The 24553-nt window shown below is 42.1% G+C and overlaps 1 protein-coding gene across 1 annotated transcript in view; it reads left to right on the forward strand.

Annotated features, from left to right (window-relative positions):
- LOC114239604 (uncharacterized) overlaps positions 1-24553 on the forward strand; it is a 58053-nt gene that overhangs the window by 22918 nt on the left and 10582 nt on the right. The window contains exons 2-13 of the mRNA XM_089739789.1: positions 4541-4642; positions 6287-6466; positions 17107-17223; positions 17690-17845; positions 18369-18534; positions 19320-19480; positions 20002-20171; positions 21290-21396; positions 21689-21849; positions 22733-22936; positions 23421-23519; positions 24338-24475. Of these exons, the coding sequence (XP_089595915.1) occupies positions 4541-4642; positions 6287-6466; positions 17107-17223; positions 17690-17845; positions 18369-18534; positions 19320-19480; positions 20002-20171; positions 21290-21396; positions 21689-21849; positions 22733-22936; positions 23421-23519; positions 24338-24475 (1761 nt within the window). The remainder of the gene's footprint in view (positions 1-4540; positions 4643-6286; positions 6467-17106; positions 17224-17689; positions 17846-18368; positions 18535-19319; positions 19481-20001; positions 20172-21289; positions 21397-21688; positions 21850-22732; positions 22937-23420; positions 23520-24337; positions 24476-24553) is intronic.

A 24553-nucleotide genomic window follows, 5' to 3' on the forward strand; every position in this document is an offset into this window, starting at 1 on the left:
ATTTAGCTGTCTTAGCTTATGTTATTTCGTACCTCACTCGGTTAAATGTGTTCAAGCCACTGAGTTTCGCGCCGGGTCTTCTCAGTGGGTCGCGATTCCGATACGGTGGTAGATTCAGAGAAGCACTGTTGTTGCTGAGGCTAGTGTTAGAAAATTTGTCGCAGGTTGAGGCCCTGAGCTCACCTATTCCGCCGCGCGTAGTTGGACTAATCCATTAGCCTACCAGCTAGTAGGTAGAGAACAAAAAAAAATACAAAGCTTCACCTCGGCTTTCAATTTAAAGTAGAGATTCTTACAGGTGGTAGGACCTCTTGTGAGTCCGCAGCGGTAGTTACCACCACCCCGCCTATTTCTCCCGTGAAGCAGTAATGCGTTTCGGTTTGAAGGGTGGGGCAGCCGTTGTAACTATACTTAAGACCTTAGAACTTACATCTCAACGTGGGTGGCGCATTTACGTTGTAGATGTCTATGGGCTCCAGTTACCACTTAGCACCAGGTGGGCTGTGAGCTCGTCCACTCATCTAAGCCATAAAAAAAAAGAATCACCACTCGATAGAAACAAAGATGATACAGTACATACATATTCCACTGATGATGATAATGATGATAGTTTTAAACAGTCACCACCTACCCTCAATAGAGACCTCAACCCTCAGGAGAGACACCCTCACACATCATAGTTCAACTCCATTTCAACAGACAATTGACTAGAAATTTTAATGTGTATTTGCTTCAGTATTTAGTACCAGGCCGGTGAGCTTCTACATCCGTCTAGAAAAACGCCATCGAAAAGTCTAGAACAAACCGAAACTTTGCTGTAACCATGCGTGACGAACATTCATTCAGAACTATCATTTCAGACATTCCCGGCACGCCACCGTTACGATCGTACATACGAGGTCATTTACGAAAATATAAATAAATATATCAATTCGTAAATTCTCGTGTGGTGTAAATGCGGTATTTTATTTAAAAAACGTCAGGAGCTATTTTACTGTCTGATTTTCATGTCATAATTAAATCCTAAAATATTACTAACTAGCTGACCCGGCAGACTTCGTAGTGCCTCAATCGAGAAATAAAAGACCTCAAAGGAAAAAACAAAATTGTTATTTTTTTTTAATTCCAAGCATTTTCATATTTATCTATATTTTAAACCTTTTCTGGACTTGCACAAATAATTCAAGACCAAAATTAGCCAAATCGGTTCAGCCGTTCTCGAGTTTTAGCGAGACTAACGAACAGCAATTCATTTTTATATATAACTATACCTATATAGGTATAGAAGATAGAAGACTATGAATAGTAGATATTCGTAATGTACTGGTGGTAGGACCACTTGTGAGTCCGCACGGGTAGGTACCACCGCCCCGCCTATTTCTGCCGTGAAGCAGTAATGCGTTTCGGTTTGAAGGGTGGGGCAGCCGTTGTAACTATACTGAGACCTTAGAACTTATATCTCAAGGTGTGTGGCGCATTTACGTTGTAGATGTCAATGGATTCCAGTAACCACTTAACACCAGGTGGGCTGTGAGCTCGTCCACACATCTAGGCAATAAAAAAAAAAAGAAAAGATAACTGTAGTTTTTGTCAATAATCGATGCTTATTTGGTGCTGGGAAATGACTACAGCAGTAAGCTGAGGCTTTGTGTACGATGACTCGTAAAAAAAAACGGAACGCACTAAATGGAGATTCAAGGAATCTCGCAAATTTTCAAGCTCGTGATTAGTTGCTTAACCCACTGAGTGTCTCACCGGATCCTCTCGGTGGTTCGCGGTTTCGGTGGTAGACTCATTCTCTCAGGTTGAGCTCCGTGAGCTCATCTACCAGTCACAGGGTACCTGGAATAGCCTCTTAGGCTACTAGCGAACAGGTAGAAAAAAAGTTGCTACGGAGTTTATAATACGCTCCGATAAATGCCGATTGCTGCCCACAGTACGTCGATATAGTGGTTTTTTTTTAAAGCTAAAACGGGTGGACAAGCTTACGCTCCTCCTGGTGTTAAGTTATCACTTTAGTGCTGTTGCCTATATTGACACATCTAAGTCTGAGTTTTTACAGTACAACGGCTGTTCAACCCTTCAAATCGAAACGCTTCACGACAGAAGCAGGCAGGGTGGTGGCACCCACCCGTGCGAACTCGCATGATCCCCTACCACCAGCAATTACGCAAATTACAATTTTTGTTTTGGTTTGATTTTTATTAAGGGATGTTAGTCATTCACTACGGAAGTCATTCGTAAGCATTTGTTAAGTACGTATTTCATTAGAAGAATTTGTACTTGACTGCGGATTTTGAACATCGGCACAATCACATCGCTCCATATGAATGCACCGGGCGCCTTATCTTTCAGGCCACGAAACTTGATATTATTAGATGACTCTGCTCCCCGTGCTTCAGAAAAAAAGCTAATCACCTTTTACGAAGCCTAGGGGAAGAGATACTGAAGTGCTATTCTGGGCCACAGAAAAAAACAATTGACCTTAAAAAAAAAGGTGTTTGGTGTCGTGGGACACCGGATAGGAACGAAGTTCCTTAATATAAAAATATTCATTTAAAGTTTTATTAGAGGTATAAAGAAAATACAACAACCCACGGTCATTCGGTAACGTGCGAACTTATTGTGGTACACTTCATTCACGGTTGTTGGCATAAGAGTTAGTGTATTGCGCAAACGAACGCTCTGAGATCGTGGTCAATGAATGATAAAAAAAATATGTTATTTTTTGTACGTTATTACAAAGCTAAGTCGTGCACTGTGTGCATTACTAATTTGTACGTCATTACAAAGTTAAGTCGTACACTGTGTGCATAACTAATAAAAATCTTACGTTACGGGCGTTTTTTCCCGGTTAGGGTATCCCTTCGCATCGTACAATAAGGAACTTCGTTCCAAAAAAGCTGTTAAACATATTTCAACAAAAACTATGCAGACTTTGGGCCGATCGAATTTCATTTTAGCTTACGTAACAAATTCTCGTATAACCTCGATGAAATAAATTCGGGGCTAGCAATACATTGCGGCGTCGTCGTCGGAAAGGATAATCGTCCCTTTGGGAAGCAACGAAACCCTACCTTTTGACGTCAATCTACATTCGATATCAAATACTTTTAGAAATGTGATAATTCAGTGCTCGTCTTTGAGTGCTGTATAGAATTTTGATTATCTTTATCTATACTAGTGGTCCCCTGGTAGTCGAAATACGTCTAAAATTAATTGAAATTATAAGTTTGAACACTATTATGATTCTATTGTCAAATACTATTATTATACTTCTATAGTCACAGATTTGGCCAAGACTACACTATAGACAAATATTAATAAAGACAAACAATATTTAATCTATTCTCAATTTGACCACATACCATAAGCAATAAGAAAAGTTTCACAATAAACAAATAGTATTCATGTGTGTGTGTGTCAAATACACGGTAGTGTGTGTAATGTCTTTTTTTTAAGATTTAACGTATTATTTAAGCATAATTTAAAAAAAAATCAACATCGTGCACTCCTCTATATTCTGTATAAGTGTGGAAAATTTCATACTCCTCCGTCCGCGCAATTTTCGTAAAAGGGGGTAATAAGTTTTTGCTTCAGGTATTAATATATAGATAGATATATTATATAAAAATGAATTGCTGTTCGTTAGTCTCGCTAAAACTCGAGAACGGCTGGACCGATTTGGCTAATTTTGGTCTTAAATTATTTGTGGAAGTCCAGAGAAGGTTTAGAAGGTTTAAAGATAAATATGAAAATGCTCTGAATTAAATAAAAATAACAATTTTGTTTGAAACATTGTTGAAAACATTACACACACTACATACCATGTATTTGACGCACACACGCATGCATACTATTTATTGTCAAATTTTTGTTCTTGACGTCTGTGGTCAAATTGAAAATAGATTAAATATTGTTTGTGTTTATTAATATTTTGTATAGTGTAGTTTTGGTGAAATTTGTGATTATAGAAGTATAAAATACAATCATAATAGTGTACAAACTTATTATACAATTCCAATTAATCATAGTCGAATTTCGACCACTGCGGGACCTCTAGTATCAAGAAATACGAGTATCAACTCAATCGTACAAATCGAACTATGAACAGAAACTCTCTACTGTTATTGTTTAAAATTTCAATTGCCTTTCGTCATATGAATACCTTAGTTCACCATCAAATCGACCGATTTCTCTTCTTTTTTTTTTATTGCTTAGATGTCTGGACGAGCTCACAGCCCACCTGGTGTTAAGTGGTTACTGGAGCCCATAGACATCTACAACGTAAATGCGCCACCCACCTTGAGATATAAGTTCTAATGTCTCAGTATAGTTACAACGGCTTCCCCACCCATCAAACCGAAACGCATTACTGCTTCACGGCAGAACAGGGTGGTTGTACCTACCCGTGTGGACTCACAAGAGGTCCTACCACCAGTAAAATCATCATTCAAATTCATCATTCTGTAGTGGCAAAATTGGAAGTGAAATCGTCTTAAGTTATGTATCATTAAAGTAAATATTTGTTTGTCGACAGGCGGACGCCAGCACGGCGTTCCTACGCGCTGCCCGTGCCGGAAACATCGAGAAAATCATTAGTCTTCTCGAGCAAGGCGTTGATATCAACGTCAGTAATGCGGTAAGTAATCAAAACAAACAGCATTGGATAATTTAAGTAGAAAGCACGATTTTAGCTAAAAATTAAAATTTCGTTATTCCCAACGATCCTTTTTTTTATTGCTTAGATGAGTGGACGACAACCCACCTGGTGTTAAGTGGTTACTGGAGCCCATAGATAACTACAACGTAAATGCGCCACCCACCTTGGGACATAAGTTCTAAGGTCTCAGTATAGTTGCAACGGCTGCCTCGCCCTTCAAACCGAAACGCATTACTGCTTCACGGCAGAAATAGGCAGGGTGGTGGTACCTACCCGCGCGGACTCACCAGAGGTCCTACCACCAGTACATCCTGATTAAAATATTTGGTTAAATTATCATATTGCCAACAGTGATACGAATGCCAATTTTAAAGCTAATCGGACATCTTGAAGTTGGCGAAAACTACGTTGAAACATTCCGTCGCATAAATAGATACAGGTCAAGTTGATAAAACATGTGTTAATTACAACCACCAGTACTTCAAGACGTCACGTTAACCGATTATTGTGGAGCTCTCTGTGATACGAGCCTGTGGCCCAGCACAGGTCTAACAAACTCAAGACAAAATAAGTTATCTATCAACTGAAATAATATCCATCAAATATTTACCGACACGTCTCCTACGTAGACCTTAATTTTCGCTTCGCTAAAGGCTTTTACTAATTTGTACTAAAGCTTTCATAGTCAAAGAAATAATTACATAAATAATAGTCGCAAAATGTGATAACGCGCCGGAATTAAAGTCATAATACCACGTTACCTTACAAAAGAGCTTTTCGAGGTGCCAAGTGCTAAAGAAAAAGAAGGCTTAATCCTTGTTAGCACAAAGTTGATTTTTCGAACACCTATGATTCGTTTGTCAACATTTACAACTTAGTTCTGGTTTATGCGATATGTACCATGAACACGCGAAAAAGTCACGAATTCGGATGCCAAAGGTCATTATGGGTCTCGGTGAGGTCATGGTGGAATGAGGCTAGAGATACACAGAGACTGATATAATATGATGTCTTAAGTGGTTATCGAATCCCAACGCAATTAGCTGCGCTACTCTGAAGAGTAGATAGAGTTTGGCTTGAAAACCGAAACAAATGATTGCGTCAAAGAAACTTACAACACGACCTATCTTCAGACATTAAATTTTGCAGCTTCTATTTTTACTATAGGTTGTTATTCCTGCATTGTGGAAGTCGTTCGTGGGTATTTTCCTGGCGGTATTTTCCTTTTTTTTAAAGTAAAATAATACATAAATAACTAGTTGACCCGGCAGACTTCGTAGTGCCTCAATCGATAAATAAAAGACCTAAACTTTTGTATAAAATAAACTTAAAACAAAAAAAAGGAATCCGTCCGACGGGGGACACATCAAAGGAAAAACAAAATTGTTATTTTTATTTCATTCCGAGCATTTTCACATTTATTTACCTTTTAAACCTTCTCTGGACTTCCACAAATCATTCAAGATCAAAATTAGCCAAATCGGTCCAGCCGTTCTCGAGTTTTAGCAAGACTAACGAATAGTAATTCATTTATATATATTCTATATATTATATATTCTATGTATATATAGATTAGTCCAATGATTTGGATCGAGGATGTTCAAATAAAAAGTTTGTTCTCAGAATGGCCTAAATGCCATCCATCTCGCTTCCAAAGACGGCCATGTCGAAGTAGTGAGGGTCCTGCTGGAGCGAGGAGCAGCAATCGACGCGGCCACCAAGAAAGGGAATACAGCACTTCATATTGCTTCTCTGGCTGGTCAAGAGGCAGTCGTTAAGCTACTCGTCCAAAATGGAGCTCAGGTAAATGATAAATATTGGTAAAGTGTTAGGTATTCGAAGCTAAAATCTATGTTGCATTGGAAAATGGCTATCTCAATCAATAAGATTATGGATCTGCATACACACTGGAACAAAATGCCGAAGCGTAACACAGTATAGTATTTAGAGTAACAAGTTAGGTCCTTCTTAAATTCTTCGAGTCATATGAAGTGCCAAACATCGTATATTTATTTAGAATAATACAGGGTTTTGTTGCGCCCAAAAAACTATAAAATCCAAACTTGAGGACCAAAGAATTTGGAGCAGACCGCTTTTCAACAATTCCATAGGGTAATTAGATAACGGATGGCTTGGAAGGCACTGCTATATGTTAAAGCTTACTAAGATTATTAAGCATCAGTGGAACTTGGCTCGAAAATATGAAATGTTGAGGATACTTTTATTACGTTCAATAACAAACCCTCGAGACTAGCAAATAACTTTAGGAATCCAACGCAAACGCTATTAACAATGTGAATGCCCTATCAATAACCAGTCAGCTTGTGAAAGCACTCCATGCTACGATTTTCAGAAAAACTAAGCAGTAAATACTCGTGCTAAGTCGATAATCTCTCACATGACTTTTCTTTTTATTTTGAGATAGCTGAGCTCATCGTATATAGAACCGATTCATGACATAATAATAATGCAATGAAAATAATTTTGATAGGATGATGGGTAGTTCGTTGTTATTAGTTTATTGTTTTTTTATTAATCTTCATAAATATCGTTACCTTATACCTAGTCAGGTCATAAATTCTGTCACATGTTTAATGTAAAATAATTGAAACAAGTTTAGTCATTATGTAACCATTCATATACCAAAATGAACTTAACAAAACATAGATTCTTATGACACTAAAGTTTATTCAAAATGACCTCCGTGATTTTGAATACAGGCCTTCAATCTGCGCGGCCAGTCGTCTATCGCAGCACGAACGAGGTCCATGTCAATATCGGCGGCTGCCTTAATCAAGGATGTCTTGAGTGACTCCAAATTGGGATGAGGCTTTGAGTACGCCTTTTCCTCCAAGTGTTGCCATATCTTGTAATCTAACGTATTCAAATCTGGACTGGAGGAGGGCCAGTCTTCGTGCCGGATGAAGTCGATTTCACGCGCCGCCAGCCAGTCTTGTGTGCTCTTCGCTCTATGAGCTGGCGCCGAATCTTGTTGGAATACCCAGTGCCTGTTATTGAACATGGTATGAGAAACAGGTTCCACAAGGTTCGTCAGGACTGTATTTTGATACACAACTGCATTCGTTTTTACACCTTTCTCACAAAAATGTACCTCTGCTAAGCCCCAATAAGAAACTCCCAACCATACCATGAGCGAGGATGGAAAATGACCTCGTTGGACACGCGGAACACGGTTGCTCGCTTCTTCACTACTGTATGCGTACACCTTATCATTTTGTTTGTTGTAGCTCTCTTCTACGGTAAAAATTTTTCATCCGAAAAAAGAATTTCCCGATATTTTTTTCCCGCGTACCGCTTCAACAAAGCGCGGCATCTCTTCAGTCTCAGGTCCATTAGACGAGCATTCAAACGATGTCCTGTTTTTCTTCGATATGCCCGAAGCCCTAAGTCTTCATTTAACACCCTTTTCACCGTGGTTCTGCTTAACTCCATCTGAAGGGCCAACAGTTTCTGCTTACGTTTGGGATTTCTTTGAATTCGCGCCTTCGCAGCTTTTAACACTGCTGGAGTCCTAACAGATCGAGGGTGACCACTTCTTGACCTGTCATCTACACTAGAGTCTTCATTGTATCGTTTGATGGTACGATAAACGAATCTTTTGGTTATATTCAAATTTTTCAGTATGTTAAAAATTTGAATTGGCGCGTAACCGCAACGATGCAACGCAATAACTGCAACACGGTCTTCTTTAAGCGTCTACTCCATATTTAAAAATGAGTAAAATTCTAAAAGTATACATTTTTATTTTCATGAACAATTCGAAATTCGAATTCAATAAACTTTTTTGTGGCCAGCATTCTAAAAGAAAAGTTTTTACTGTGTGACAATACTTATGACCTGACTAGGTATATGTGTGTGCCGAAATTCCAACGTTTGCTGCAGTTTTACATCTAAAAATTAGCCACATGAAATTATAACCAACTCTTTTTTTATTGACTACCTACACTTTGACTTAATATTGACAGCTTTATTCATCGAAAGCAAGTGATAAGCAATGCGTTGCTACTTTAAAAAGTAGAACTTACAAATCTATTCAGACATCGAAAATAATAATATTTAATACGAAATATATTTTTTTAACACCATTCCACATATAAACATCGTTTCCGAGGCTTACCTTTTGATATTTTCTATTTCATGATAGCTACAATAAAATTAGTATAAAAATTAGAAATTATGTTAATTGCTCGTAAGTAAAAGCACTAGCAATTTTTAATACTTCTGTGTAAAAACCTAGTAAATATTTGATATCAATTATCTATTTTCTCTTAAATACCTTTACTGGTTGAAAGCTCTCAGACAACAATGTCAAAAGATCAACAATGAAGTCTCGCAAATACGTAAAACCGAAATAAAAATCTCATACCAAAATATCCGACCCCAAAACCCCGACAATCGATCTTTCCAGAAAACCCCAACAATCGGTAACAATAAACGGCAAATGGCTGTTCTGCGGTCACATAAACTCCAATAAGCCGGATTTATCAGAAGAAACAGAACACGAATTAATGAGTCATTAAATTCTTTATACACGTCTTCACTTGAAAAAAATCGAGTTGGGATTTAATGTTGCACTTTGGTTCAATAGCAGTATTAGTCTGGCACCGTTTTAATTTTGATTTGAGACAAGAACGTTGCATTATTTTTCTGATGATGATGATGATATGCTGTCTTCAATGTGAATTGTGATGATGATATGCTGTCAAAATGTCGTCGTGGCCTAAAGGATAAGACGTCCGGTGCATTCGCATATAGCGATGCAACGGTGCTCGAATCCCGGAGGCGGGTACCAATTTTTCTAATGAAATACGTACTTAACAATTGTTCACGATTGACTTCCACGGTGAAGGAATAACATCGTGTAATAAAAATCAAACCCGCAAAATTATAATTTGCGTAATTACTGGTGGTAGGACCTCTTGTGAGTCCGCACGGGTACGTACCACCACCCCACCTATTTCTGCCCTGAAGCAGTAATTCGTTTCGGTTTGAAGGGTGGGGCAGCCGTTATAACTATACTGAGACCTTAGAACTTATATCTCAAGGTGTGTGACGCATTTACGTTGTAGATGTCTATGGGTTCCAGTAACCACTTAACACCAGATGGGCTGTGAGCTCGTCCAAATTTCTAGGCAATAAAAAATAAAAAATAAAACCAGACCATTTTTCCTATGCGCCTTCCGGCTTAAGTGGAAAGGAAGGAATACATACACAATTACTTTGTTAGCGATTATGACAAAACCACATAGGTTTGAACTTGTGATCCATAAAGAATAGTACTGAACAGATCTTTGGCCATTGCTCACTAATATGGACCTTTCCGAATTCTAGTCATGTTTATTTATTATTCTGATAATTAAATTTAATTTGTATGTACCGTAGTTATGAACCCAATTTGGAAATGGGCAAACTTTGAGTTTCTTTCCGACTTTTCTGTGATGAAACAGCCTTATGAATTGGTCGTAAAGTTAGGTTTTTATTGTACCTATAATGGCGTAGCTGAATGAAAAATACTTAATTTTCAATCTGAACATTATAGAGAATGAATATCCAGACTAACATAATTTTAGGTTATCACTGATCTTATGTCGAATTTTATGAAAACGGATCTGATTTGATTCTTTAGCGTTTCTATATTTTTCTGCAAAAGAAGATTGGAAGCAAAGATCGACAGCATCTTTCGTTTGAATATGTATTCCGCATAAGTTAGACTAACAATTAATACTTGTAAATAAGAGGGTTTGGCATTAATTTGTCTTCGGTGGCAATAAAATTTTGAACGCGCACCATTTTGCACGTCTACACAGGTCCTGCATACTTGCCTGCCTTTCTGAAGTGAAGAATCATTCCGATAGAGGCACCCGTCACGTGCGGACGTGCTCATCGTCCACTCGATCGCCCGGTCTTTGTTCGCCCGGCTTTTGTTAGCCCGGCCATTGTTCGCGCGGCCTGTGTTCGTGATACATCTGCCGACCAAGTGTGTTTCCTGGAAGCTTTTATTTGTTTTGTTTTAGTTATTTTTGTGTTCGTGGAACATTTGCCGACAAAGTGTTTTCCTGCAAGTATTTATTTGTTTTGTTTCTTTTTGTAATTTCTGTTTTGTTGTGCTTTTTCTTTGTCCTGTAGTAATCGCGCCGCATTGCCACCTGTGTTCAATAGAACCGCTCAGGTCCGAGAAGTTGGGGCCTCGCCGCAAGGCGAGTGTTTCAAGACCCGGGGCCGCCCCACCTGGGTACTCAGCGATCATGGACGCTGTATTCGCGGAATTCCTCCGACTTCGCCACCCACAGCTCGCCTCAGAGTTTCTGGCCTTCAAGGCCAATCACACTGCGAGCCCTCTCGAGGACTCCGCCGCGCTCGCTGCTCCTGCGTCGCCTGTACCTGCGTGCAGAGCTTCTGCATTGAGCACCGCAGCCTCTGTCGTGCCTGCCGCTCCCGTGTCGCCTATACTGGCGAGAAAAGCTGCTGCGTCGTCCGCCGTGACCATCGTTTCAGCTGAGCGATCATCCGCGGCCTCCGTCGCGCCCTCTAAAACACCTACACTTGCTCGTAGGTCGCCTGCACCCGCCTCCTCGTGCTCCGACTCTGACTCGGACATGGAGGTCGACCTCGCCCCCGCCTCATCGACGGATGGATTCACCCTGGTACAGAAGGGTAAGAAGCGTGCCGCGGAGTCTCGAGCTCCCGCGGCCGCTAAAATTAGCAAAGCCGTGAACGCGTCGCGCCCCCGCCCTCAGACTCCCGTTGCGCCCCCAGCCCGTGCCACTCCGTCGCCGCGTCCGGTGGCACAAAATAAAACCCAGACCCCTCCCCCGGTTATCCTTCAGGAGAAGGCAGCTTGGGATCGAGTTTGCCTGGCCCTTAAGGCCAAAAATATAAATTTCACGAATGCCCGTAACCTCGCGAACGGCATTCAAATTAAGGTTCAAACACCCGACGACCATAGGGCCCTCTCTTCTTACCTCCGTAAGGAACGTATAAGTTTCCATACTTATACGCTCCAGGAGGAGCGCGAACTCCGCGTTGTAATACGCGGAATCCCTAAAGAGTTAGATGTAGAGCTCGTCAAGGCCGATCTGTTAGAACAGGGCTTTCCAGTGAATTCTGTGCACCGTATGCACACCGGTCGCAGTAGGGAGCCATATAATATGGTTCTAGTCACCCTCCAGCCTACCCCCGAGGGTAAGAAAATCTTCAACACACAGACCGTCTGTAGGCTCTCCGGTATCGCCATCGAAGCCCCCCATAAAAAAGGCACTCCTAGCCAGTGCCATAACTGTCAATTGTACGGGCACTCTTCCCGTAACTGTCACGCGCGCCCCCGATGTGTTAAGTGTTTGGGCGATCACGCCACGGCCCTCTGCGCTCGCGCCCAAAAAACCGCGACGGAACCGCCTAGCTGCGTCCTGTGTCGAACACAGGGTCACCCCGCGAATTACCGTGGTTGCCCCCGAGCCCCTAAAATAAATCGCCGCGTCGCCCGCCAAAACCGCCTCCGAGCTTCCGGCCCAGATATCAAACCCACGGCACCCTCTGCGTCGCAGGCTAAGCCAGCGTTCGTTCCGGCAGCGGTGCCCAGTGTCTCGGCCTGGGCAAAACCGCTGCCGTACACGAACACGGCTACAACTCCCTCCTCCGCGATTCGTCCCGCCCCCGCGACTCGTCCCTCTCCCGCGACTTGCCCTCCGACCGCGTCCGAAAATCTCGCTTTAGCGATCGACTTCTTTCAGTCGATCAACTTTGAGCGCGTTAACGCTTTGGGTGACGCCATTCGCGCTGCCTCCACTGCACAACACTTTATCGCCGTTGTGCAAGAATACGCCGACGTATACGCGTCATTAAATACGTACGTCCTCCCCTCACTCCGCCGGTAATCAATGGCGTATATAAGTAGAATAAAGCCCCTATCCGTAACGATAGGATTTTTTAACGCTTACGGTCTCGCAAATCAACGTGATCAGGTTTCTGACTTTTTGCGTGACCATCAAATTGATATCTTTTTAGTGCAGGAGACCCTACTTAAGCCCGCGCGCCGTGACCCTAAAATCGCGAACTATAACATGGTCAGGAACGACAGGCTCTCTGCCCGTGGTGGTGGTACCGTCATTTACTATAGAAGAGCCCTGCATTGCGTCCCGCTCGATCCTCCCGCGCTCGCTAATATCGAAGCATCAGTGTGCCGAATCTCACTGACGGGACACGCGCCGATCGTTATCGCGTCCGTTTATCTTCCACCGGATAAGATCGTTCTAAGCAGTGATATCGAGGCGCTGCTCGGTATGGGGAGCTCTGTCATTCTGGCGGGCGACCTAAATTGTAAACATATCAGGTGGAACTCACACACCACAACCCCGAATGGCAGGCGGCTTGACGCGTTAGTCGATGTTCTCGCCTTCGATATCGTCGCTCCGCTAACCCCGACTCACTACCCGCTAAATATCGCGCATCGCCCGGATATACTCGACATAGCGTTATTAAAAAACGTAACTCTGCGCTTACACTCGATCGAAGTAGTTTCAGAGTTAGATTCAGACCACCGTCCCGTCGTTATGAAGCTCGGTCGCGCTCCCGATTCCGTTCCCGTCACGAGGACTGTGGTGGATTGGCACACGCTGGGCATCAGCCTGGCTGAATCTGATCCACCATCGCTCCCGTTTAACCCGGACTCTATCCCGTCTCCTCAGGATACCGCTGAAGCCATAGACATCTTAACGTCACACATCACCTCGACATTAGATAGGTCATCGAAACAAGTTGTAGCGGAGGACTTCCTTCACCGCTTCAAATTGTCCGACGATATTAGGGAACTCCTTAGAGCTAAGAACGCCTCGATACGCGCCTACGACAGGTATCCTACCGCGGAAAATCGTATTCGAATGCGTGCCCTACAACGCGACGTAAAGTCTCGCATCGCCGAAGTCCGAGATGCCAGATGGTCTGATTTCTTAGAAGGACTCGCGCCCTCCCAAAGGTCTTACTACCGCTTAGCTCGTACTCTCAAATCGGATACGGTAGTAACTATGCCCCCCCTCGTAGGCCCCTCAGGCCGACTCGCGGCGTTCGATGATGACGAAAAAGCAGAGCTGCTGGCTGATACATTGCAAACCCAGTGCACGCCCAGCACTCAATCCGTGGACCCTGTTCATGTAGAATTAGTAGACAGTGAGGTAGAACGCAGAGCCTCCTTGCCACCATCGGATGCGTTACCACCCGTCACCCCGATAGAAGTTAAAGACTTGATCAAAGACCTACGTCCTCGCAAGGCTCCCGGTTCGGACGGTATATCTAACCGCGTTATTAAACTTCTACCCGTCCAACTCATCGTGATGTTGGCATCTATTTTCAATGCCGCTATGGCGAACTGTATCTTTCCCGCGGTGTGGAAAGAAGCGGACGTTATCGGCATACATAAACCCGGTAAACCAAAAAATCATCCGACGAGCTACCGCCCGATTAGCCTCCTCATGTCTCTAGGCAAACTGTATGAGCGTCTGCTCTACAAACGCCTCAGAGACTTCGTCTCATCCAAGGGCATTCTCATCGATGAACAATTCGGATTCCGTACAAATCACTCATGCGTTCAACAGGTGCACCGCCTCACGGAGTACATTCTTGTGGGGCTTAATCGACCAAAACCGTTATACACGGGAGCTCTCTTCTTCGACGTCACAAAAGCGTTCGACAAAGTCTGGCACAACGGTTTGATTTTCAAACTATTCAACATGGGCGTGCCGGATAGTCTCGTGCTCATCATACGGGACTTCTTGTCGAACCGCTCTTTTCGATATCGAGTCGAGGGAACCCGCTCCTCCCCACGACCTCTCACAGCTGGAGTCCCGCAAGGCTCTGTCCTCTCACCCCTCCTATTTAGCTTATTCGTCAACGATATTAGCCGGTCGCCGCCGACCCATTTAGCTTTATTCGCCGACGACACGACTGTTTACTATTCTAGTAGAAATAAGTCCCTAATCGCGAAGAAGCTTCAGAGCGCAGCCTTAGCCCTAGGACAGTGGTTCCGAAAATGGCGCATAGACATCAACCCAGCGAAAAGTACTGCGGTGCTATTTCAGAGGGGAAGCTCCACACGGATTTCCTCCCGGATTAGGAGGAGGAATCTCACACCCCCGATTACTCTCTTAAGACAACCCATACCCTGGGCCAGGAAGGTCAAGTACCTGGGCGTTACCCTGGATGCATCGATGACATTCCGCCCGCATATAAAATCAGTCCGTGACCGTGCCGCATTTATTCTCGGTAGACTCTACCCCATGATCTGTAAGCGGAGTAAAATGTCCCTTCGGAACAAGGTGACACTTTACAAAACTTGCATAAGGCCCGTCATGACTTACGCGAGTGTGGTGTTCGCTCACGCGGCCCGCACACACATAGACACCCTCCAATCCCTACAATCCCGCTTTTGCAGGTTAGCTGTCGGGGCTCCGTGGTTCGTGAGGAACGTTGACCTACACGACGACCTGGGCCTCGAATCAATTAGGAAATACATGAAGTCAGCGTCGGAACGATACTTCGATAAGGCTATGCGTCATGATAATCGCCTTATCGTTGCCGCCGCTGACTACTCCCCGAATCCTGATCATGCAGGAGCCAGTCACCGTCGACGCCCTAGACACGTCCTTACGGATCCATCAGATCCAATAACCTTTGCATTAGATGCCTTCAGCTCTAATACTAGGGGCAGGCTTAGGGACCTCGGTAACCGTACTCGTCGAACTCAACAAAGAGGTCGACGTGCAACCTAACCCATGCATCAGCCCGCTGAGTTTCTCGCCGGATCTTCTCAGCGGGTCGCGATTCCGATCCGGTAGTAGATTCATTCGCGAAACAATTGCTCTTGAGTTGTTAGGTCTCCTTCGGAGGCGCTCGGGCAGTTGTTAGCAAATCCCACCCCTCTTGGCTGAGCCTTTGCTCGCCCACCTGTCCTGGTGAAACTGGAAAGGCCTTCGGGCCACCAGTAAAGTTTCAATCATAAAAAAAAAAAAAAAAAAGTGAAGAATAATTTTTTTTTAACACAATCATTTGGCACCAAACAGAACACTGAACGGAATGGAATACAATTAAAAAACATGAAATAAACTTAATAAGCCACTCGGCCTTATCCTTTGTAAATGAATATACTTGTATTATACTAGCCGTAGTCGCCCGCTTCACTGCGCATTTAAAATTAACATTATTATTTATTGTTATTATTAATAGGGAGTCCAACACTCATATAAATATTAGCCTATCCATTTAGTACATGTATTTTCTACATGGATACCAAGTTTCAAGTCAATTGGATGCACGGTTCAGTAGTTATAACGGAACATCCGTAACAACCACTGTAGATTTATATACTAGTATAGATTATCGTTAGGGTTGTAGGTAATTATCCGCGGTTGTGATCCGAAAACACATTTCACGCTTTTTGCTACAATAAATAAAAGAATCACGTAAGAATTGTATCACGAGTTACAAATCATTCATCCAGCTTCAATTCAATGTTCAATAACTTTAATTCACAATACGTCCGACCTCAAATACTTCATTCGTGACAGAAATCAAAACAAATCAACACAAGAACGAAAAGCACTTTGGGTTTCTCGCAACTGTCCAAACGAAAGATTTATTAATGTTATGAATTTTATTTATTACGATGAGCTAAATTGTGTGAATCATCTTTTGGTAATGTACCGGAAATCGGGAAAATAATATTTCAAGGTTTTACAGTAAATCGTTTTAAAAAAAAAAAAAAAAAAATTACATGTGTGCAATTCACACGTGGTAGAAGTGAAATCTTCCAAAATTAAAATACAATTATCCTAAACATCTTAAGTATATGTAAAATTTTGTCATTAGTAAATAATTGTAAGGTAGCGCCCTCTGTGAATTGATATTTTAATTTCACGTATAATCCTAAATTAAAATTCACTACAAGAGCTTTCATACACACGTTAGTATTAAAAAATCTCACAGATGGCGCTGTATTAAATAGTATGTATATTTCTGTCTCATTCTTTGCTGGCTTCATCCTACACATTTTTGTATTTGTGTCTCTTACCTGTCGTTTCTTCCGTTGCATCCGGTTTGAAATCACAACGATTCTAAAGAAGTTTTCACTTCAAAAATTCTATCCAAATTTCATTGCTTTAAATTTCTAAAGTGTACATTTTGATTAGATTGTCGGGAGTCCGAACATCCACCTATACGAGGAAATGATTCATATTTTATATGACGATTAAGATAACCGTTACTACAATGCATTCGCGACTTTAAGCTCTCGTATCAAGGTGCTGTATTCATTGTGTGATATGAGCTGCGCTTTGTTACCGAAACGTGTCTTCTTATTGCCCTTAGTAGACATTCTCAATCTTGTATGAGTACGCCGGGCTCGGATCAACCCAATAATTTTCTATTATCACCAGGTCAACATCCAATCCCAGAATGGTTTCACACCTTTATACATGGCAGCCCAAGAGAACCACGACGGTGTGGTCAAGTTTCTTCTTGGTAACGGTGCGAACCAGAGCCTTGCCACTGAGGTAAGACTGACAAGTCAGTAATAAATCTTAGATTATCTTTGATCAGCATAAAGAAAGCTCGACTTGTAGGCTTTTATTTTTCCCTACCTAACCGCTGTCAGCCTCGAGGGGATATTCCAGCTATAAATACTAAATTTGACTGAATTGATGGTGCAGTTGTATTGCCCCTGACTGTTGTACCGAGGATCGTGGGTTCGATTCCCACATCGGGCAAACATTGTGTGATGAATAGGTTTGTGTGCTATTTGTCTAGGCGTTTATTAACTATTTACGGATTTATTTAAACGTATATAAGCGTGTATGAATGAAGCTGGTCTGGTACTCGTAATACACAGGGCATCTTAAGACCATGCATGATTTGTTCCTTGAAAGAAAACGAAAGAAAATGTAATTTTATCATTCAAAAGAAAGATAATTCTAAGTGGTAAAGCCTGTTTTCATTGGTGAAAATGCTGATTTCCCACAGGACGGATTCACGCCTCTAGCGGTGGCGATGCAACAAGGACACGAGAAAGTAGTGGCAGTTCTTTTAGAGGCAGACACCCGCGGTCGAGTGCGACTACCAGCCCTTCACATTGCAGCCAAGAAAGACGACGTGAAGGCTGCTAACTTACTCTTAGAGGTGAATTTTGATTGATCACATTCTTAGATCAATCTAAGTCGTCGTTGTCTAAATGTTGAAACGCCAGTTTTACTCATATCGACCGATACGACCATCCTCTTTTTTTTATTGTTTACCTGGATGGACGAGCTCACAAACCACCTGGTGTTAAGTGGTTAATGTCGTCCATAGACATCTATAAAGTGAATGCGCCACCCATCTTGAGATATAAGTTCTAGGGTCTCAAGTACAGTTACAACGGCTGCCCCGCCCTTCAAACCTAAATGAATTACTGCTTCACGGCAGAAATAGGCGGGGTGGTGGTACCTACCCGTGCGGACTCACAAGAGATTCTACCACCAGTTTCGCGAATTTCAATGAACGCGTGAGCTACACAATGGAGGGTTAAACACGAATCGCCACTCGAGAGAAACAAAGATGATAAAGTACATACATACTCCACTGATGATGTTATTTTCAGCTAAATTACAGTTTCTTTTTCTGGTGAGAATCGTGAAATTTTGACATCGCTCTTTATGTCTAGAACGAGCACAATCCAGACGTGACCTCTAAGTCTGGATTCACTCCGCTACACATCGCGGCTCACTACGGCAACGAAGCAGTCGCAAGACTATTGCTGGCCAAAGGCGCTGACGTCAACTGTGCTGCGAAACACAATATCTGTCCGTTACACGTCGCTGCCAAATGGGGTGAGGTTCCTATTTCACTATTGATTTTATGACGAGCTCACGGGCCCTGGCTAGCGGAGCCCGTAGGTATCAACAACGTTACTGCCGCCATTCACGGAACATGAGTTTTTTGATCCAGTTTCATACGGTTGCGTCATCCTTCAAACCGAAACGCATTACTGTTTTGCGGTAGAAATAGTCGGAGCTAGGTCATATGGGCAGACCCCAAACTACATCAAGAACTGCGACACGTCGACACAGTTATTGAGGATCCAGTTGAGATGATTAGTGGAAGATATATTATTATTCCATTGTGTTACATTAATATCCCACATCGACTTCTCCACAGTTGGTCACTTCTAGAAATAATCACCATCTTGGTACGTACACCTTGACATTGGTAATCTGGTGTTATGTGGTTACAGGAACTAATAGATGTCATAACACTTTGAGACACAGTCGAAGTCTCAATTGTATTGTATGGTGATTCAAACCTGACACAAAAGTAGAAGACGACAGAAATAGGATAATTTTACTATCTTGTGCAGGCTTACAAGCTACCACCTATCACTAGTAAATGCCGATTGGTAACGCAGTACACTCATATAATAATTTGAAAATGCTGCCATTTATTTTAATACACCCACGGAAAGGGATGAAGTGGTTCTATTATAGACCTACACCATACAGCCAACAACTAAGCTAAAATTAAAATGGGTACAAAATTTTATTTTCATTCCATAACTTGGTCAAAAATAGGCATATCACCAAATGAAATTAATTTGTAAAGTCTTTTATCAACACAGGCAAGGAGAATATGGTAGCTTTGTTATGCGATAATGGGGCGAATGTAGAGGCCCGCACTAGAGATGGGCTGACCCCTCTACACTGTGCCGCCAGATCTGGCCACGAGAGAGTCGTTGAAGCTTTACTTGATAGGGGTGCTCCTATTACCAGTAAGAGCAAGGTAAGTTACGTTTAGAGCGCACAAAAGCCTTATCTTTCCCAACCTCCATCCCAACACCCATGTCAAATGTTTTATTTATTGCATATATGGGTGGACTAGGTAGACCTAAGAAGAAATGGATGGATTGCGTGAAAGATGATATGGGTAAGAGGGGAGTGAGCGAAGAAATGGTATATGATAGAAGAGTATGGAAGGAGAAAACATGTTGCGCCGCCCCAAGTGACTGGGAGAAGGGCAGGAGAATGATGATATGGGTGGACGAGTGCATAGCCCACCTGATGGTGGTTACCGGAGCCCATAGACATCTCAACGTAAATGCCGCCACCCACCTTGTGATATGAGTTTTATTATTGATTTAATGCATTTTTTATGCATAATTAAAGAAAATATTAACATTCTGCACTCCTTCTCTATATTCTCTATAAGTGTGGGAAATTTCATACTCCTTTCCGCGCAATTTTCGTAAAAGGGGGTACACAAAGTTTTTGCTTTGCGTATTAATATATAGATTATGGTTATAGAACGGTCTAGCCCCGCTGCACATGTCGGCGCAAGGTGAACACGCCGAGGCGGCGCGCGTGCTCTTGTCGCGACGCGCCCCCGTCGATGACGTCACCGTGGACTACCTCACCGCGCTCCACGTCGCCGCTCACTGCGGTCACGCTAAAGTCGCGAAACTGCTTTTAGATAGGTCAGTAGTGAGTGCTTCCTATAATATTAGGCTGTTTACGAATTCTCATATTGATCATAAAGTTTTATCGAGGTGGGATAAGCCTGTTGGGACAATAAGAAGTATGTATTTTTTTATTGCTTAGATGGGTGTGCGAGCTCACGGCCCACCTGATGTTAAGTGCTTACCGGAGTCCATAGACATCTACAACGTAAATGCCGCCATCTACCTTGAGATATGAGTTCTAAGGTCTCAGTTTTTACAGTACAACGGCTACCCTTCAAACCGAAACGCACTAGTGCTTCCAAGCAAAAGTAGGCAGGGTGGTGGTACCTACCCACGCGGACTCACAAGAAGTCCTACCACCAATAATTACGCAAATTATAATTTTGCGGGTTTTATTTGATGACACGGTGTTATTCATTCACCGTGGAAGTCAATTGTGAATATTTGTTAAGTACGTATTTCGTTAGAAAATCGGTACTTGCCTGCGGAATTTGTATACCGCTGTATAGCAAGATACGTATGCCCCGGAAGCCTTATCCTTTGGGCCACGACTACTTCAAGTGTCGAACGAGGTCAACAAAGGTCATATCCAACACAAAGTGAATATTACGCTTCTTGAGACTCATCTATATCTAATTTGTTTTGCATAATGACTGTCCCACCCTTCAAGCGAATGGTTACTTCGCGGCGGAAATAAGGAGAATCATGCTATTTACCCGTGTGGGATCAGAATAAGTAAGTGTAGGTCTTCGTTGATTACGACGAAGAGCTCTACGTGTGATTAGTCTATTCTGCGTAACACTGTCCTTACTATGGCCGATTTAGCAAACCCTCTCAGTTCAGTCTCAGTTCGCGTGTAGGTGGAATAGTCCTTAAGATTACATAAAAAAAAAGGGCAGGCCGCGAACTTATTCACGGAAATCTGTCTAACTTACGACTATAATATGTTCAAAGTCTTTTGTTAATTGACAGAATTCCAATTGAATTTAAAAAAAAACATTTTAGGAAGCGTATTGCAAACGTCACTTCCAAATTTAAATTTGAATTTTCTATCGAGAAAGTTCGAAAGAGATTTCATTAAACAAAGCCTCTTTTGCAAGTAAACCTGACCTAAATGATGCCGAATGACACAGAAACGCCGACGCGAACGCTAGAGCCTTGAATGGCTTCACACCTTTACACATCGCCTGCAAGAAAAATAGGATCAAGGTCGTTGAGTTACTCCTCAAATACGGTGCAAGTAAGTCATTCGATACCTTCCATGGCAGTAGTGTAGTTTAGTGGAGTGGCGATTTAATTTGAATTTAAAAGAACAAAATTTTAAGTGTAGTAACCCTATTAATGTTTGATGACTTATTGTGGTACGTTTAAAAATGTTTTTTATCCATTATTTAATTAAAATGATTCACAATACAAAATAATGAATAAAAAATACCCACATATGTAGCTGAAAAAATTAAATAGGGTTTTAAATTTGCCTTGGTTGACTTTTAATCGATTGATTGAAATATCACTAAATGCTTTATTATCAGGTATCCAAGCAACAACAGAATCAGGTCTTACGCCCCTCCACGTGGCGGCTTTTATGGGCTGCATGAACATCGTGATTTACTTACTCCAGCACGAGGCGAATCCTGATGTTCCCACGGTCAGGGGAGAGACACCGCTACATTTGGCAGCAAGAGCTAACCAGGTAAGCTTCTTACTCTACCTATAGGGGGCTATTCCAGCCACGCTCTGAGGTAGGTAAGCTCACGAGCTCCATCTGAGAGAGTTTGCGAACACTAGCCCTACCAAGACCAGTGCTTCCCAGAATCTACTACCGGATCGGGAAATGGCGACCCACTAAGGAAATCCGGCGTGAAACTACAATTTTATTACCCTATAGATGTCACAACTTGAATGCCACTAAGCAACTTGAAACCTAAGGTCTTCATTGTTTGATAACTGTGCATATAACTTTTTTGCGGTTTTAATTTTTATTACCCTTTGTATTGGAAGTCATTCATGAGCTAACAAAATATGTCATTAGAAAAATTGTTACCATTTTGGGTTTTAAACACCAGCACAGTCGCCTCGCTCAATACGATATAGGATTACACCGGGCCTTATATTCCTTTCATGAAATACCTCTGAAATTTTCACGTCTACTGTGTATTAATTACATAATATGCTTTACATATTGTTACGCGCTGGGGTTCGGGATAAACAAAATAAAACTGTATTAGCACTTAGATTACTTAAAACACTTCACAAACACTATAAAATTCTAAATTCGCTTCTGCCGCTTCGCTTCAGGTGATCCGTTGGCGGTTTCGCTTCGAGTAGTTCCGATTACTAACTGACTGCGTGCCATCTCTGCAACGATTTTATAGCCGATGCCGCATCCCTAGAATTATCGAGAATATTCCACATAAGTCGAGTATTGTGTGTTTCCGCTATCTCTCAATAGATGGCGTTGTACTTCTCGAGCGTTCTAGATGCCACTAAATCCTTCGATATTCGTTCGGCTATTCAGCGATAGATGGCGTTACTCTTACCGGTGTAACAATATAATATTTGCTTTTTACCAACAGACTGACATTATCCGTATTCTTCTACGTAACGGTGCGGCCGTCGAAGCCAAGGCTCGTGAGAGGCAAACCCCTCTCCACATCGCGTCTCGACTCGGTAACGTCGACATCGCAGTACTGCTGTTACAGCACGGCGCTGACGTCAGAGCCATTACTGCTGACCATTACAATCCACTGCACATCGCTGCCAAACAGCACAATCACGATGTGAGTATTAATTACATAAATTAATATATTATTTTAATTGCTTAGGTTAGAAAACAATTTCACCGCCTAGTTGATGATAAGCGTCTAACGAAGTGATAGACATAATAAATTCAGAGTCATAAGCATGAGGTCTATTTGTTTTTTGTTATTTATAGGGGAGACGACATCATCGCTAGCGGTAGTTAGAACCTATTGGTATCCCTTAGAGCACATTATAATATGATTATCCTCAGCCGTTTTCAGATATGAGGCCGAGTCAAGTCTTGTAATAAATATTTGATCCATTTTGATGATAGAATTATATAGGGTTGTGGACTTTTTTGGAATTATCTACTATAAAATGAGATAGGAACTAGGGGACTTAAAGTATACGATGCTAATTTGCCACAGCTTTTCTGCTATCTAATTCCAACCGATGGGCAGTATTCGGATAGGGGCATATCCATATAGGTTATGGTGATTAAGAGCCTTTGGACATTTTTAGGTTGCAGCAGCTTTAATTGAACACAACGCACCCCTAACTGCGACCACAAAGAAAGGGTTCACCGCTCTTCATCTGGCTGCAAAGTATGGGAACCTGAAGGTATGCAGTCGGTCGTTGCCTAAGGCCAATATTAAAGAGCGTCTCGATAAATTTGGCATTTAGGCAGAGTGGGGTTAAAGAATAGTAAATTAATTTGAAAGAAGGTTCATTACTTATCAGGATCTGGTTTCTCTGTTAAGCGTATATTCTTGCTCTCGGACATATCCAAAGCACATCACAAAACCAATGCTTGCCCCCATGGCTTGTTGAGTGTTTAAAAAACGACATGGATAACGTGATAACGCTCGGATAACGTGAGTTGTTGATTTCAAACCCAACTCTTTAGTTGTAATGTGAAATTATAGCTGAGGTTCCAAGTGGTAAGGATGGCCCATACTCCAATTTTACGCAATAAAAAAGAGATTTATCACCAAATTCTCAAAAAGTCAAACATTGTATGAAGATTCAAAGGTTTATGGTGATCGACAAATTGATTGGCTCTTTTTTGTACGGATTTAAGTGAAAGAAACTGATGCTTGGGATGCTAGACTTTTGCAGCACCTGTGCTTCTGATCATGCATGAAGTACTGTTTATTTCTATTGAAGACTTCTTAATAGGTTTGCCTGCCTGATAGTTAATGTACCGATGTTGTTGAAGACTATAGTTATACAGGGGCCAGGGGCCAGGGGGTTGCCTTTTGGGGTTAAGTTTTCGAAACATCGGATCATCACCCCACATGCTAGGACTGTAGGGTGGGGTATATAGACGTTGCTTCCACTAAATAATCCCTTGTTCTCATAAATGACAGCTTGTTTTATGTGAACCAAAGTCTTATTTTGGGAAATCAGGAATCCAGAATGTTTTTCTTAATTTTTAGGTTGCGAATCTTTTACTGGCTCATGGTGCAGCCCCGGACCAAGCTGGTAAAAATGGCATGACTCCTCTACACATCGCTGCACAGTACGACCAGCAAGCCGTTGCCACTACGCTCCTTGAGAAAGGAGCTGATGCTAAGGTAGATTTTTATTGTGATATTTGTTGATCTTACTGTTAGTGATTTTTACAAGTACTCGAGAGTATTTTGAGCTCTGAG

The sequence above is a fragment of the Bombyx mandarina genome, chromosome A1 (genome assembly GCF_030267445.1).
Source record: "Bombyx mandarina strain Sakado chromosome A1, ASM3026744v2".
Taxonomy (NCBI): Eukaryota; Metazoa; Arthropoda; class Insecta; order Lepidoptera; family Bombycidae; genus Bombyx; species Bombyx mandarina.